Source organism: Poromitra crassiceps (genome assembly GCF_964638095.1).
Source record: "Poromitra crassiceps genome assembly, chromosome: 13".
NCBI lineage: Eukaryota > Metazoa > Chordata > Actinopteri > Beryciformes > Melamphaidae > Poromitra > Poromitra crassiceps.
Genome location: NC_139644.1, coordinates 2,383,250 through 2,400,749, shown reverse-complemented (window position 1 = coordinate 2,400,749; position 17,500 = coordinate 2,383,250). Strand labels below are relative to the sequence as shown.

Here is a 17,500-nt window from a genome sequence, read left to right as displayed (position 1 = left end):
CACGTGGCTGCCGTCGCTCCGCCGCAGCAGGAAGCAGGAGAGCTGCTCCACACGCTGCACAAACTCCGCCCACTGCAGCACTCCTCCAATCACAGCGCCCGCATTCACCACCTCAAACAGCTGCAGGAGGAGAGGAGAGGAGAGAGGAGATGAAAGGGGAGATCAGAGGAGGAGAGGAGGTAGGAGGAGAGAGGAGAGGAGGTGAGAGGAGAGGAGGTGAGGAGAGGAGAGGAGGTGAGAGAAGAGGGTGAGTGGGTGCAGTGTTGCCACGGTGACGTACCTGCTGGTCGGTGAGCGGGTGCAGTGTTGCCACGGTGACGTACCTGTTGTCGGTGAGTGGGTGCAGTGTTGCCACGGTGACGTACCTGCTGGTCAGTGAGTGGATGCAGTGTTGCCACGGTGACGTACCTGCTGGTCAGTGAGTGGATGCAGTGTTGCCACGGTGACGTACCTGCTGGTCAGTGAGTGGGTGCAGTGTTGCCACGGTGACGTACCTGCTGGTCAGTGAGTGGATGCAGTGTTGCCACGGTGACGTACCTGCTGGTCAGTGAGTGGGTGCAGTGTTGCCACGGTGACGTACCTGCTGGTCAGTGAGTGGATGCAGTGTTGCCACGGTGACGTACCTGCTGGTCAGTGAGCGGGTGCAGTGTTGCCACGGTGACGTACCTGTTGTCAGTGAGCGGGTGCAGTGTTGCCACGGTGACGTACCTGCTGGTCGGTGAGCGGGTGCAGTGTTGCCACGGTGACGTACCTGTTGTCAGTGAGTGGGTGCAGTGTTGCCACGGTGACGTACCTGCTGGTCAGTGAGTGGATGCAGTGTTGCCACGGTGACGTACCTGTTGTCAGTGAGTGGGTGCAGTGTTGCCACGGTGACGTACCTGCTGGTCAGTGAGTGGATGCAGTGTTGCCACGGTGACGTACCTGCTGGTCAGTGAGTGGATGCAGTGTTGCCACGGTGACGTACCTGCTGGTCAGTGAGTGGGTGCAGTGTTGCCACGGTGACGTACCTGCTGGTCAGTGAGTGGATGCAGTGTTGCCACGGTGACGTACCTGCTGGTCAGTGAGTGGGTGCAGTGTTGCCACGGTGACGTACCTGCTGGTCAGTGAGTGGATGCAGTGTTGCCACGGTGACGTACCTGCTGGTCAGTGAGCGGGTGCAGTGTTGCCACGGTGACGTACCTGTTGTCAGTGAGTGGGTGCAGTGTTGCCACGGTGACGTACCTGCTGGTCAGTGAGTGGATGCAGTGTTGCCACGGTGACGTACCTGCTGGTCAGTGAGTGGGTGCAGTGTTGCCACGGTGACGTACCTGCTGGTCAGTGAGCGGGTGCAGTGTTGCCACGGTGACGTACCTGCTGGTCAGTGAGTGGGTGCAGTGTTGCCACGGTGACGTACCTGCTGGTCAGTGAGGGGGTGTAGTGTTGCCACGGTGACGTTGAGCAGAGGCAGGACTCTCTGGAAAGAAGACTGGGTGGGAAAACGCATGTTCAGCTGCAGCAGGTACACCTCAGCCAGACTGACCGGAACCACCTACAAACACACACACACACATACATGCACACGCGCACACACGCGTGCGCACACGCACACACACACACACACACACACACACGTGCGCGCACACACACACACACACACACACACGTGCGCGCACACACACACACACACACACACACACACACACACACACAGACACACACACACACACACACACACACACACACACACACACACACACACACACACACACACACACACACAGTTAGTGTTGTTGAAAAGTAAAACTATCTTTTACTGTTTCATGAAATGTCTCTGGAAAAATAAATGGTGGATGAAATCCTTTAGGACATGCAGAACCTTGAAGAGGGTGTGACTTTGACACTGAAGTTTCTCTCTCTGGCTGCTAGAGGGCAGTATTGCAAACCAGCACCATAAAACCTGCATCAACTGGCTTGCCTGGGAAGCTAAGCAGGACTGGCTGTAGTTAGTCCTTGGATAGGAGACAATCTGGTGCTGGAAGTGGTGTTGGATAACCAGTAGGAGGTGCTGTTCCCTCTGGTCTCATGAATAATCTCCCCAATGTGTGAGCACTAGGGCATTCACAGACTAGTCGACTAGTAAAACCACTAGTCGACACTGTGCTTAGTAGTCGACTAGTCGTTTTAGCATTTTTTTTTTTAATCTTTAAGAAAGAACATGAGGTATTTACACGACATACATGGACTATCATATCCCATATCCCCCACAAAGAACATCAAAACACAACAAAACAAAACAAGAAAACTGCATAAGATACACAATAATCCAAGAACAAACAAGACTATTGGACAAACAACCAAACAAAAACAATGCATTCAAAGTAAATACATAGATCTTGCCCTGTTGGCAGCTAGGAAATGCATAGCTTTAAATTGGAAAGCATCCAATCCCCCAGCTGTAGTTCACTGGTGGAATGAACTCTCAAGCTACCATACGTTGGATAACATTTACTACAAGAGCAAAGGCAGATTCTTAGACATCCCCAAAATATGGCAACCACATACAGAGTTTGACTTTAAGAACTTTTTTACCCCAGTGTCATTAGGCTTATCAGGAGAGGAGCTGAATGCATTGTTTTTGTTTGGTTGTTTGTCCAATAGTCTTGTTTGTTCTTCGATTATTGTGTATCTTATGCAGTTTTCTTGTTTTGTTTTGTTGTGTTTTGATGTTCTTTGTGGGGGATATGGGATATGATAGTCCATGTATGTCGTGTAAATACCTCATGTTCTTTCTTAAAGATTAAAAAAAAAAAAAAAAAAAAAAAACTACTAGTCGACTAGTCGACTACCTTTAGGGACGACTAGTCGACTAGTAGAATTCACTAGTCGTGAATGGATAGATAGATAGATAGAGATAGATAGATAGATAGATAGATAGATAGATAGATAGATAGATAGATAGATAGATAGATAGATAGATAGATAGATAGATAGATAGAGATAGATAGATAGAGATAGATAGAGATAGATAGCTAGATAGATAGCTAGCTCGATAGATAGATAGATAGATAGATAGATAGATAGATAGATAGATAGATAGAGATAGATAGATAGATAGAGATAGATAGATAGATATAGATCGATAGATAGATAGATCGATAGATAGCTTAATGTGTTTTCAGTCGGTACATGTTCAGTGAGCACAGTAAACACAACATATAAACACAACATAGAACACAAATGTAGGGTGAGGTGAGGTAAGGTCTGGAACTACAGTATACAAGGCATTTTGTTAGGGGCGGTTATTGCTGAGGGGACAAAACTTCTACCAAAACGTGCTCTTCTCCATTTGAGTGATGTGTATCTGCAGCCTGATGACAGTAGTGTGAAGTGTGGGTTGAGTGATGTGTATCTGCAGCCTGATGACAGTAGTGTGAAGTGTGGGTTGAGTGGATGATCAGGGTTATTTACTATTGCGAGTGTGAGGCGTTTGATGGCTATGTTGTTCATGTCTGATTAGGTGCGGGGGAGTGGATGATTTTGGAGGCAGCATGGGTGATCTTGGTGAGTTTGTTTTTGTTGGAAATGGATATAAACTGAGGTCCCGACTCTCTGTGGTCATTAAAGATACCATCGACAATCTTCACAAGAGTAGGGATGCAACCCCGGTGCCCAGCGCCCATCCCGGTGCCCAGCGCCCATCCCCCGCCTTTGAGTATGTAGAAAAGTGCTGTCCTTTCCTATGTCCTTCCCTTATTCATTCCTTGCTTCCATCCTTGCTTCCTTGTGCCCTGCCCTGCCTCCTCACCTTGAAGCTGGAGCTCTTTAGGACCAGGTGGCCTCTCTGGATCAGGTCCAGGGTCAGTTTGAGGTAGAGGAAGGAGCCTCTGCTCAGGCTCTTCAGGTGGCTAATCAGCTTGGCCTGCGCCATGTTGTCAAGGCGACCGTTGCTCAGCGACACATTGCTCTGGATCTCAGCACTGCCATGGATACGCTGCATCAGGTAACTCTAGGAGATGAGAGACAGAGAGAGAGAGAGAGCTGTAGGTTAGCCTCTTCCACTGAAACTAGGGCTTTCACAGACTAGTCGACTATCAAACCCACTAGTCGACACTCAGCATCATAGTCGACTAATGGTAAATGGTAAATGGACTGTATTTATAGAGCGCATTTTATATAGTCTATCGACTACCCAAAGCGCTTTTACATGAATACCTCACATTCACACATTCACACTCACATTCACACACCGACGGCATCTGCAGCCATGCAAGGCGCTAACTGCTCGTCGGGAGCAGTTAGGGGTTCAGTGTCTTGCTCAAGGACACTTCGGCACACTGCCGGGAGGAGCCAGCCTCGAACCGGGAACCTTCCGATTCCCAGGCGACAGCTCTACCTCCTGAGCTAATGCTGCCCCCCCTAATCTTCATCTGTGGTTTAAAGAATACACAATATAAAGAAATACAAAAATTTGACATAGATATTAATCCGCTAGCCCACCTGCAACCTTCCCAAAAAAAAACAAGGCTAGATCGAAACCTAGCATATGGCCAGCGCGATAAAGCATTCACGAGCATCGGCACGCAAATTGGACTGGACTATATCTTTCAAATACTTTTATTTTATATCGTTAGTGACCATGGTATAAGCCGAATAATCAAATCCCAGGTGTGTGTTAAACGGTTTTAATGCACTTTGCGTCGGGTGGGTCTTCGCCTCCACATCGTGCAGAGGAGTTGATTATCCCGTACTTAAATGACACAACCGTAACAACCAGCCAATGGTTTCAACTGTAACAACCAAGCAAGGTCATGTTGGAGAAAACATGATAGTGATTTGCTGGACACAGTGACACAGTCCCCCGGCGGGTCTATTACATGCTTTGGTGTGATATGTTATGTTATATGGGGTTGGTACCTCCAGGTCCTGGTCGATGACGTCATTCTCTTCCATTCTGTCCAGAGAGATGCGATGAAACGGGAGAGAACAAGTAATTTCCTGATGACAGAGAGAGAGAGAGACAGATAGAGAGAGAGAGAGAGAGAGAGAGAGAGATAGAGAGAGAGAGAGAGAGAGAGAGAGAGAGACAGATACAGATACAGAGACAGATAGAGAGAGAGAGAGAGAGAGAGAGAGAGAGAGAGAGAGAGAGAGAGAGAGAGAGAGAGAGAGAGAGAGAGGTGAGTTTCAATTCAAGAAATCATCACCATTCAACTTTTATAAGAACAGTTGGAGGAACTCCCCTCTTTTGATTGGGTCCGCAGAAACCGGGAATTAGGGTTGGACGATGTCTACCAACTATCATCACGATGTTCAGGGTAAAAATCGTCATTGTACCTGCATTTCCTCCATCAAAGTCCTGGTTCAATCTCAATATTTACGTTCATCCCCATGTAAACAAGAACCCTGTGCTTGGGCGGGTTTGTGTGCATTTTGGTGGTTTTTGAGCAGTCTTTGTGCTGGAACCATCGCTGTATCTGGCAACCCAACCCAAACGGAGAAATAACTATCCCTTTCCATTTCAGTCTTGGTAGTTCAAGGTTCAATCAAAGCAACTAACATTTAACTTCCAGAACCGTTGTTTACATTGTTTGATATGCATGCCACTCTGATGTTTTAAGCAGGATAAGAGTACAGACTAGCAAAACCAACTAACATGATAACGTTACCAAGCGGCTAATATGCTAACAAGCTAACTTGAGCTAACGTTAGCTAGCCTGAGTGCAGCATGCGTCTCTAGTGAAGGAAACATGAGGACATTGGTTATCATCTTGCTCAACTGTCTGCTGCAAGGATTACTATTGCTTCTCCTACAAAGTATTTGATCCTGGCATACATTACAGATGACGTGTTGTGTCTGTCTCATACACTTAATGACACCGCCGATATGTTTCAGCATGGTTAGCTGGGTTTACATGCGACCAACTCCACCAAGAATGGCTCATATGTTTTGCGTTATCAATCGGCACATAAAAGCATAAATCTGAATTCTCCATTCTCATATTTAGGGTGAGAATCTGCAGATTCTGATGCCTGGCCATTCGATCGCTGCACCCCTAGTTAGTAAAGCACAGCAGTAGATAATCATGCTTCAGCACGGGTTGTAAATGTGTTGTTTGCGTTTCCCTGCGGTGCGCCAGACAGCAATGCGCGCCGCACAGCGCACACGGCTCTTATACTAGACATCGTGATGTTACGATGGTGGGGGCTGAGGCCATCGGCTGTGCCCAACATCGTCGATGGACGATTCCATCATCCATTCCTACCGGGAACGAGCGTAGCTCTAAGCATTCTGTTTTAGATCCTACTTCAGGGTACTGTACAGTAGGGCTGTGTATGAAACACAAGAAATCGACATATATAGGTGGCATTTCTAAGTAGGAATTCATAATTTTTAAGTTTTAGGCCGTCTGAAACATGTAGGATACATTATTTGCATCCTTTCTAGGTAGCTTTTTTTGGCAAATTTTGGCAAAAGAAGCATGCAATGGTTCCTTAGGATATCCCATAACACCTTGCGACCCTCCTAATGAAGAAGAATGGCAGCACCCAAAAGCCTCTCGCTAGATGACACGTTAGCTAAAATAACACCCATCTATCACTTTCTTTTTAGATTTATTTTAAAATCGTCAATAATGTCAAACATGACTTCATTTGAGTGCGGTCAGTTATTTATACGGTGTCAGGAAAGTCACTTATGAGCGATAGTAGGAAGCATCCTAGCTGACTGGATTCGATGCTACTACTTGGAGGATGTCTGAAACCAATTCTTTCTCTGTCACCTACATTCAAACCAGGTACCTGATTAAGCAGCTGCATACTTAGGTACCTATTTAGGTAGTAATGGCAGTAAAGCCAGTAACTATCATCACTAATGTTAACTTGCTTGCTATTTTTTTAGCAAGCTAATGTTAGCGAGCTAATTGTTAGCCAAAGTAGCATCATTCAGTGTGTGTGTGTGTGTGTGTGTGTGTGTGTGTGTGTGTGTGTGTGTGTGTGTGTGTGTGTGTGTGTACCTGCTGGCTGGTCCGTACAGTAGTGAGGATCTTGAGCCAGGAGGGGAAGCTGTGGATGTTGTGGGACAGGAAGGAGGCCAGTGTGTGGCCGTAGTCTGGCCGGTGGAACTCAGCCTCGTTCAGCCCGTCAATCAACACTATAAGCCCCGCCCCCTCCACACACAACTTCCTCTCTGCACAACGACAGGGTAGGATAGAATAGAATAGAACATAGTAAAGTAGATGACAATAGAAATCAGAATAGTCTGTTCCCCGCTATACAGAATAGATCTGGGTAGAATAGAGCAGAATCTGTATCTGCCAAGCGGCAACCTCCGTCTTGGAAAAAGTTCCTCGAAAGACCACTTGAGGCTGGCTCCAAAAGGGAGTCATACTTCATAGACCCCATGTTAAAATGCTCGACTTTACAGCATAAATAAACATGTTTATACAGCCTGGTACATTCTTGTAACCTTTATTTAACCAGGCAAGTCATTAAGAACACATTCTTATTTACAATGGCATCCTAGCTAATAGAATATGAAATACGGTAGATGAAAACATGCACATCCAAGGACCGAGATTTCGGGTAGGTGCTGAGTCGAAAAAATATAACAGTGAAACAAATGAAAAATCTCGCGCACTACAAGGACTCCTTTTGGATAGCTTTATTGCACCAAGTGCAGTGGTAACGTTTCGAGCTAACTAGCTCTTCGTCAGACAGTTATACAGAGGTGAGACGCCATCTTAAATACAGTAGTCACCTGATAGTAAAGAGGTCACATGATTGAACAACGCAGCTGTGTATAATAACAATCAATCAAAGGAGTGAAAGTCATAGACTACATATGTCATACAACAAAGAGAGAATCAACAGTAGCCTATAGTCAAGTATACCTCTGTCATGCGTTGTTCAATCATGTGACCTCTTTACTATCAGGTGACTACTGTATTTAAGATGGCGTCTCACCTCTGTATAACTGTCTGACGAAGAGCTAGTTAGCTCGAAACGTTACCACTGCACTTGGTGCAATAAAGCTATCCAAAAGGAGTCCTTGTAGTGCGCGAGATTTTTCATTTGTTTCATCCTAGCTAATAGCTAATTAGCTCATAGCTAATTTCACCTGCCACGACAACTAAAAATATTGCACGTTTCCAGCGTGCCTTCCATGCTCTGCCTGCTCAACTGTAGTTGAGAAATATACCCTTTTCACAGCAGCCATTTTGAGTGTCAAATCAGTGTAAACACAGGTGTAACAAATAACATGAATGAGGACCCTGGCACTCCAACACCTACATAGAGTTGAACTATCATTAATGTTAATTGGTCACACCTGCGTTGAGACCGCAAAATGGTGTGAAAATGGCCTATAGAGTTGTGCAGGGATGATGTATTTTTGTAGGCTTAACCAGAAATTGCCGCCATTCTGGTTCGTCAGGGAAGAAGTTTATGGGGTTTTAGAGGTTCAAGGTTTTTAGAATGGGGATTTCACTTAAATGCATATACACATCTGTGGTTAACAATGGTTTATGGGAACGTGAATTTGGGTTCAACGGGATAATCTTCACGAACGTTAATCACTTTTGAAGCATTTTCTAAAAAAAATGTTAATAAAACGCATTTACGTTCCAAAAGTCATAAAAGTTATTCACGTTTGTGAAGATTATCATGCTGAACCCAAATTCGCGCTCCCATAAACTTTTGTTAACCACATACCTTATTTTATGCATTTAAGTGAAATCCCCATTCTAAAACCCCATTCACTTTTCCTCTGACGAACCCGGAAATATACTTCCGGACTCATTCCTGCGGTGCTCTATTGTGAGCCGTGCACGGAACCCCTCGTCTTCTTAGTAGTGAGACTGTAGGTAGACTTATGACCTCAGTAAAGACTTTCCTAATGAGTTCATGGCCTCTTTCAAGTCTTCTTCAACACAGCATGATGTTCATTTAGTCAATTATGGTCTGATTATGTTTTGGGGCGTGACAGACAGGTCGCCTGTCCAGTGATCGCACAGCTCATTGATGTGGACCAATAGCAGGCAGCGCTGCAGCTCTGTGGGAAACCCCTGCTCTCATATACAGTCTATATGGGGTGCTCAAACTTTTCCCCTTGTGGCCCCAAAATACATATTTAGCACATTTTAACACAATTATATTATTTATTTAACATAATTTAATAATGTTATAATGTTAAATACTGTCGATACAGAGTTAGCTATACATGAGTGGGATTTAGCATGAAAAATACAAAATAAAAATAACACATTTTGGATTTCTTTGGCGAGCTACTTATTGATGGCCTGAGATCTACTGGTAGATCACGATCTACCTATTGTGCACCGCTGTCTAACCTCTACAGAGAATAGAACTCAGTAGTATAGAGTACAGTAGATACCTCTGTCTACCTCTACAGAGAATAGAACTCAGTAGTATAGAGTACAGTAGATACCTCTGTCTAACCTCTACAGAGAATAGAACTCAGTAGTATAGAGTACAGTAGATACCTCTGTCTAACCTCTACAGAGAATAGAACTCAGTAGTATAGAGTACAGTAGATACCTCTGTCTAACCTCTACAGAGAATAGAACTCAGTAGTATAGAGTACAGTAGATACCTCTGTCTAACCTCTACAGAGAATAGAACTCAGTAGTATAGAGTACAGTAGATACCTCTGTCTAACCTCTACAGAGAATAGAACTCAGTAGTATAGAGTACAGTAGATACCTCTGTCTAACCTCTACAGAGAATAGAACTCAGTAGTATAGAGTACAGTAGATACCTCTGTCTACCTCTACAGAGAATAGAACTCAGTAGTATAGACTACAGTAGATACCTCTGTCTACCTCTACAGAGAATAGAACTCAGTAGTATAGAGTACAGTAGATACCTCTACAGAGAATAGAACTCAGTAGTATAGAGTACAGTAGATACCTCTACAGAGAATAGAACTCAGTAGTATAGAGTACAGTAGATACCTCTACAGAGAATAGAACTCAGTAGTATAGAGTACAGTAGACTAGATACCTCTGTAAAGTAGAACTCAGTAGTATAGAGTACAGTAGATACCTCTACAGAGAATAGAACTCAGTAGTAGTAGAGTACAGTAGATACCTCTGTAAAGAGCCTCCAGAGGTTCCAGTATTCCCCTGCGGAGGGCGCAGCTCGGGTCCTGGACGCAGGAGCGCAGACTGAGCGTGCTCTGTAGCTGCGGCGAGCGCAGCAGCAGCTCCCGATAGGCCGACAGCTGGGGGGCATCGCTTAGCAACGCCGCAATGTTGTGGACGAACTCTGGAACCAGACAGGTGTAGCAGTTATCAGCCTGACAAAAGTGATAGGACACCACCTGGAGAGAGGGAGAGAGAGAGACCAAGAGAGAGAGGGACCAAGAGAGAGAGAGGGAGAGATTGTTTTTAATTTTCAAAGCCCTTTATTACATGTAGGTTCTCCCTGTACAACATCCGCAAAATCCGTCGGTTTCTCACAAGGGAAGCACAACTCCTGGTCCAGGCACTGGTCAGCTCTCGCCTGGACTACTGCAATGTTCTTCTGGCTGGGCTACCTGCTGCAGCCATCCGACCGCTTCAGCTCATTCAGAACGCTGCAGCCCGTCTGGTATTCAATCAACCCAAATTCTCTCATGTCACTCCCCTCTTCCGGGACCTTCACTGGCTTCCCATCACGGCACGCATTCAATTCAAAACACTGGTACTGGCCTACAGGGCAGTACACCAGTCAGCTCCCCTGTACCTGCAATCTATGGTCAGGCTCCAAATCTCTCACCGTTCCCTCCGCTCCTCCACCAGTGCAGGACGCCTCGTCCCTGGCACCTCAATGGTGGAACGAGCTTCCACCTTCGGTCAGGACGGCCGAATCACTGCCGATCTTTCGGAAAAGACTAAAGACACACCTTTTCAGGCTCCATCTGGGCCCTTCTTGAACTAACTTCTTTCTCTCTTAAAAAAAAAAAAAAAAAAAAATACTAACCTAAACTAAACTTGTACCACTGTTCCTTCAAAAGTTGTAGTTGTCATAGACTGTGTTGCATAGTTGATTGCTCTATTGCTGACAAAAATGTGATATTGTAAGTTGCTTTGGATAAAAGCGTCTGCCAAATGACGCAATGTAATGTAATGTACACAATCACTTTAAAATGACATAAAAACAAACAAATCAGCCTAGCATACGATACGTCCAAAACAGAGCTCCCCCTCATCGATGGAGCACAGATCCTTACAGCACCACACAGAAACAAAACAGTCCACTTCATTCATCATCCTGTAATAATTGTGGTACATTTTTAGTCTGCTTATTATAATTTTGATCAGTATGGCGACAGCATCAACATCCAAAGAATCATTTAACTTATTCTTCCTACTAATGTAAACATCCATCCTAGCTTGACCTAGCAGAACATTTAACAACTGACTTTTCTCACAAAGCTTCCTTGAAATGTGTAACTCAGGATGAAACTCTGTTTGGAGACAATTTCACCAAACTCTCCCAAAACAGGAACAGAGGAATTAACCTCACAGTCTCTCTGAGGACAGAAAGGACAGGACTCAGTCTCTCTCTGAGGACAGAAAGGACATGACTCAGTCTCTCTCTGAGGACAGAAAGGACATGACTCAGTCTCTCTCTGAGGACAGAAAGGACATGACTCAGTCTCTCTCTGAGGACAGAAAGGACATGACTCAGTCTCTCTCTGAGGACAGAAAGGACATGACTCAGTCTCTCTCTGAGGACAGAAAGGACAGGACTCAGTCTCTCTCAGAGGACAGAAAGGACAGGACTCAGTCTCTCTCTGAGGACAGAAAGGACAGGACTCAGTCTCTCTCAGAGGACAGAAAGGACATGACTCAGTCTCTCTCAGAGGACAGAAAGGACATGACTCAGTCTCTCTCTGAGGACAGAAAAGACATGACTTAACCCCAATTTATGCTTCATCTGCTGACACTTTTGAAACGGTCGCCGACAGAAATGAGGACTTGAGTCGACACTTTCAAGTGTCGGCGAGCAGTGTCTGCTACCTGGTGAAATGTCTAGTGTCGCTGACTACGTCATAGTATCGTGCAAGTCTGATTGGCTATATAGACAGCACGCGCTTCCTTGTTTTGGTTGGGGTCCACCCGCTAGTTTTCGCTCGATTGAAATGAATGAACGTGTCCCCGCTATTTTTATCAGCCTGTCCTTGATGTATAACTTTGTGAAAATCACAAAGAACGTCGTGACCAATTTCCCAGAGAGAGAGAGGAGGTGAGTTGTGTGGTTGTGTGCTGTTTATATGCAGCTGCAGCCAAGTACGTTACATCTTGCCTCCGAGGTGGTTTCACTGTGCATTTCGTTCCCTCTGCAGCTGCTTAAAGCGTTCGAGTGTCACGTGACCGTTGAACTGAGGCGAACGTCTTCTGAAGTATAAATGCAACACCATGAGCGACACTTTCATCGTCTGCGACCATGTGCTGAGCGACACTTTCTTTTTCGTCTGCGACCATGTGCTGAGCGACACTTTATAATAAGTATAAATTAAGCTTTAGTCTCTCTCTGAGGACAGAAAGGACATGACTAAGTCTCTCTCTGAGAACAGAAAGGACATGACTAAGTCTCTCTCTGAGAACAGAAAGGACATGACTCAGTCTCTCTCTGAGGACAGAAAGGACATGACTCAGTCTCTCTCTGAGGACAGAAAGGACATGACTCAGTCTCTCTCTGAGGACAGAAAGGACATGACTAAGTCTCTCTCTGAGAACAGAAAGGACATGACTCAGTCTCTCTCTGAGGACAGAAAGGACATGACTCAGTCTCTCTCTGAGGACAGAAAGGACATGACTCAGTCTCTCTCTGAGGACAGAAAGGACATGACTCAGTCTCTCTCTGAGAACAGAAAGGACAGGACTCCGTCACATTGCAGTCTCTCTCTGAGGACAGAAAGGACAGGACTCAGTCTCTCTCTGAGGACAGAAAGGACAGGACTCAGTCATCTCTCTCTTAGGACAGAAATGACATGACTCAGTCACACTACAGTCTCTCTCTGGGGACAGAAAGGACAGGACTCAGTCTGTCTCTGAGAGGACAGAAAGGACATGACTTAGCCACACTACAGTCTCTCTCTGAGGACAGAAAGGACAGGACTCAGTCACACTACAGTCTCTCTCTGAGGACAGAAAGGACATGACTTAGCCACACTACAGTCTCTCTCTGAGGACAGAAAGGACAGGACTCAGTCACACTACAGTCTCTCTCTGGGGACAGAAAGGACAGGACTCAGTCTGTCTCTGAGAGGACAGAAAGGACATGACTTAGCCACACTACAGTCTCTCTCTGAGGACAGAAAGGACATGACTTAGCCACACTACAGTCTCTCTCTGAGGACAGAAATGACAGGAGTCAGTCTATCTCTGAGGACAGAAAGGACAGGACTCAGTCTCTCTCTGAGGACAGAAAGGACATGACTCAGTCACACAACAGTCTCTCTCTGAGGACAGAAAGGACAGGACTCAAGTCTCTCTCTGAGGACAGAAAGGACAGGACTTAGCCGTGGGGACAACAGTAGCATAACATCAAATCTCATCATCTATTTGAAAAGCAAACATGAAGAAGTAACAACAACAATTCTACCTGAACACTGAGAAATGAACTGACATTCAACCATCACATTATGATTGTGTTCAAGTGCACCATAGGACAATTGGTGATTTGATGGCGTTTTGAATCAATGTACCATTGAGGCTAGCAAACTCCAGTCTACAGCATAGCTAATGTTATTTTAAACATCAATATCAGCCCAGAACTTCACAATTTGTGAATCCCTAGTCGTTATTGACCCTTTCTGATGCTATTGCAGGTTAAATCAGGTTAAATCAGTGAATGTTATTTTATGGGGGGAGAAATGGTTGGTATCCAGTGGGAAGTGGTACTTGGGAAATTTGGTTTGATACTTGGTCTGATAAATGTGGGAACCTCTGCAGCTATGCTAAGGAGCTTGCCTGATCTGATTGCAATCGGGTTAATGTGGTCAGGCACTATCCGATTGCAATCCGATCAGCGAAAACCCATTGGAATGCCAGGTGTGACCGCTGCTACCTGTGCTGCCAGCCTCCTCAGCACCTCCTCCTGTCTCCTCCTCATCTCTGGAGTCCCTGCACAGCTTCCTTCCCCCAGGACGGCATGAGCGAGAGAGGCAGAGTCCCCATCTGGAGAGAGAGAGAGAGAGAGAGAGAGAGATGGAGAGAGAGAGAGAGAGAGAGAGAGAGACAGAGACAGACACAGAGAGAGGTACAGAGAGAGGGAGATGTGTAACAATAGTTGTATTACAAATTGATATTAATAAAATTTCTCTCTCTCTTTACATTTGGGTGGGGTCTGGTTGCCGGGGGCTGTCAGCTTCATACGGTTTCCATGACAACTGAACTCCACCAGCCGGGCGATGGCGGCCGTCTTGCCGACACCCACGCCGCCGCCGATCACCACACCCGGGGCGTCGCCGCGGAGGCGGGCCTCCACTTCCTGGAAGAGCCACTCCCTCCCAGTGAAGAGCCAATCAGACGACAGACCGGGGAGCTCGAAGAGGAGGGGCTTCAGGGAGAGGGATGGAGTGAAACAAACTGGAGGAGAGGCGAAATCATCAGTGTGAAAGTTACTTTTCAAAATAAAGTTATTTTGCCCTAAAGAGTAACTAGTTACTTTAAAGCTAAAGAGTAACTAGTTACTTTTAAAGAGTAACTAGTTACTTTAAAGCTAAAGAGTAACTAGTTACTTTTAAAGAGTAACTAGTTACTTTAAAGCTAAAGAGTCATGGTCATGCATATAACATTCAGCAGAAACCCACCTTCACCTCCACCGCTCTCCATCAACAACACTTTTCTTAAAGCTGTCCCTAAACTCAAAATCCTTGGCCTCATCATTCAGAATGACCTTCGCTGGAACAGCCAGGTGGATGCCATAACATCAAATGCAAATAGGAAATTGTTCTTCTTGAAGCGCCTCAGGCGTTTTTCTGTCTCCACTGATGACCTTCTAACCATATACCTTGGATATGTACGACCTTTACTGGAGTATGCTGCCCCCATCTGGAATGCTGGCATCACACAAGCTCTTTCATCCCAATTGGAGCGGGTACAGAAGAGGGCCTGTCGCATCATCCTCGGCCCCAACTATGACCACTACTCAACCGCCCTGTTAAAGCTACTGTAGGGCTCACTGACCTGGCTTCCCGACGTGAGCAGATCTGTCTGTCATTTGCCCAAAACCTCCAAACCTCCCAATTCGCCAACTGGCTACCCCCAACACGTCTGCAGATCTCTGGCCGTATAACCCGGAACTGTCATAAACTGAACAATCCCCTCACAAAAACACGCCGCCATCAGAACTCTCCCATACCATATCTGACTAGACTCCTGAACCAACATATTATCCCATAACATGTCCTGTTGATTTAGTTTGCTCTTGTCTATGCCTGAAGTCCCATTTTAGTTATGTGCTGTTTTGAATTTTTAACTTGTGTCGATGTCTGCTTTTTAACCTGTAAATTGGTAATTAATTCAGCCTACGGACTGCTATATGCCAATAAAGTACTACTACTACTACTAGTTACTTTTAAAGAGTAACGAGTTACTTTAAAGCCCAGTTTCACACCAATGATTGGCAACGCAACGAGTTGAAAGTTGCAACTGCTTGCAATGCTCTGCAACAAAATGGCTGGAGTCGAGATGAGACTGGTCTTCAGACCACTTCAACTTTGTTCTAGAACAGTTTTGTTGTGTTGCGAATCATTGGTGTGAACTGGGGTTTAGGCTTAATTTAAAGAATCATTGGTTTGAACTGGGGTTTAGGCTTCATTCAAAGAATCATTGGTGTGAACTGGGGTTTAGGCTTCATTCAAAGTAACTCAAGAGTACTTTCAACTTAAAAACTGGTGACTAGTGGACCCGTGGGAGTTAGACCCCCCTGCTGGAAGTTAGACCTCCCCGTGTGGAACACAGTGGTGTCCAAAGCCTCCGGGGGCACATTCAAATTCATCATACATTCTTCTGCTTCTTCTAATGGCTTTCGGGCAGACTGGATGCCTTGTGGCACTTTGCTACCTCTCAGAATATTAGACAAATTCCAGACTCGGGGGTCCGCCCCCTCCTCGGGGGTCCGCCCCCTCCAGCTGTCTCGCTCTCCTCTCTCTCCTCGCCCTCGTGCCAGCGCACCGACCTCCCTCGCTGCTCGACGGCTCAGACGAGCCTCTCTGGAAGTTATGTTTTCGCTCGTCCTTTCATCATAAATCACTGACGATACTCACTAGTGATGTCACTCGAAGCGTCAATGATGATGTCATCAGTGATGATTTCACCAGATGATGTCATCATTGCTTGAGCGCTATCACATCATCATTAGGTAATTAGGGCAACCAATCAGTCCTAATTACATCAATAAAAATGCGGCTCAGTTATGTCACCAGCAGGGGTGCTCTTTACACTTCCTGAAAGATTCAGGCCGATCGCACGTAAAACGACATAGCTGTTCTTATAAGATGTCATCACTCTACTTCTATAGAAATCATCACTGATTAACAAGCCACTGATATGTGAAGAAAACACCAAGGCAGGTTTCATGATTCTGTTCCACTGATAAACTGAGCAGTATCAAGCCGTCACGATCCTCCCCATTTTAAAATGTTGGATTACGCTTGGCTAAGGTTCAATAAGAAAAATGTTTCAATCTGGCTTCCTCCAACCCAACACACACACACACACACACACACTAGGGCTGCACGATTAATCGTATTTTCATCGTCATCGCGATATGAAAATGCGCGATGAACACACGTGTTACCGCAATATATATATATATATATATATATATATATATTTTACAGTGCACCTCAACACAACATGCAAGATACCGGCTGAATAAGTGTCCAAATGTTCATGTCATTCTGGCCAATACTCCACTTCTGTTATAACATTTCAGCCTGGAATATGGAATTTGAAGTTAAATTTGAAGTTCAGCATTAATACATTTGTAATTTTTTTCTTAGATTTACCTTTGTGTGTTATTGCAATATAAAACTACATAATTGAGAATCGATTCTAGATTCTGGAATCGAGAATCGTTGGAATCGAGAATCGATTCTGGAATCGGATCATGACCCCAGGAATCGGAATCGGATCGGATCGTGGCTTAGCCGGATCGGAGCACCCCTACCCATTAATATTTTTGTTTATAGCATTTTTCTATTTATCGCAGGTCATATCGTCATCGCAATATTGAACAGTGTTATCGCACATCGCAGCTATTCCTCATATCGTGCAGCCCTAACACACACACACACACACACGCTAGGAATCAAACCAGAGTCGTCAGTGTCAAAGTCAAACGTATACGCCTGTCCACCACCCTGACCACAACACCCTGACTGCAACTGTTTTCTTTCCTGCTGGTATGCACCTTCATACATTACATTACATGTAATTTTCACACCTAGGTGAGGCAATAAACAGCACGTTTTTCTATGTGTGTGACTGTGTGTGTGTGTGCGTGT

The 17,500-nt window shown here is 45.3% G+C and overlaps 1 protein-coding gene across 1 annotated transcript in view; it reads right to left on the bottom strand.

Annotated features, from left to right (window-relative positions):
• LOC310787869 (protein TANC2-like) overlaps positions 1 to 17,500 on the bottom strand; it is a gene marked incomplete at both ends in the record, with an annotated part of 70,480 nt that overhangs the window by 39,830 nt on the left and 13,150 nt on the right. The window contains 8 exons of the mRNA XM_083649329.1: positions 1 to 120; positions 1,394 to 1,528; positions 3,785 to 3,985; positions 4,894 to 4,974; positions 6,993 to 7,165; positions 10,087 to 10,318; positions 14,056 to 14,165; positions 14,322 to 14,576. The exon at positions 1 to 120 is cut by the window's left edge and continues 77 nt beyond it. Of these exons, the coding sequence (XP_083505455.1) occupies positions 1 to 120; positions 1,394 to 1,528; positions 3,785 to 3,985; positions 4,894 to 4,974; positions 6,993 to 7,165; positions 10,087 to 10,318; positions 14,056 to 14,165; positions 14,322 to 14,576 (1,307 nt within the window). The remainder of the gene's footprint in view (positions 121 to 1,393; positions 1,529 to 3,784; positions 3,986 to 4,893; positions 4,975 to 6,992; positions 7,166 to 10,086; positions 10,319 to 14,055; positions 14,166 to 14,321; positions 14,577 to 17,500) is intronic.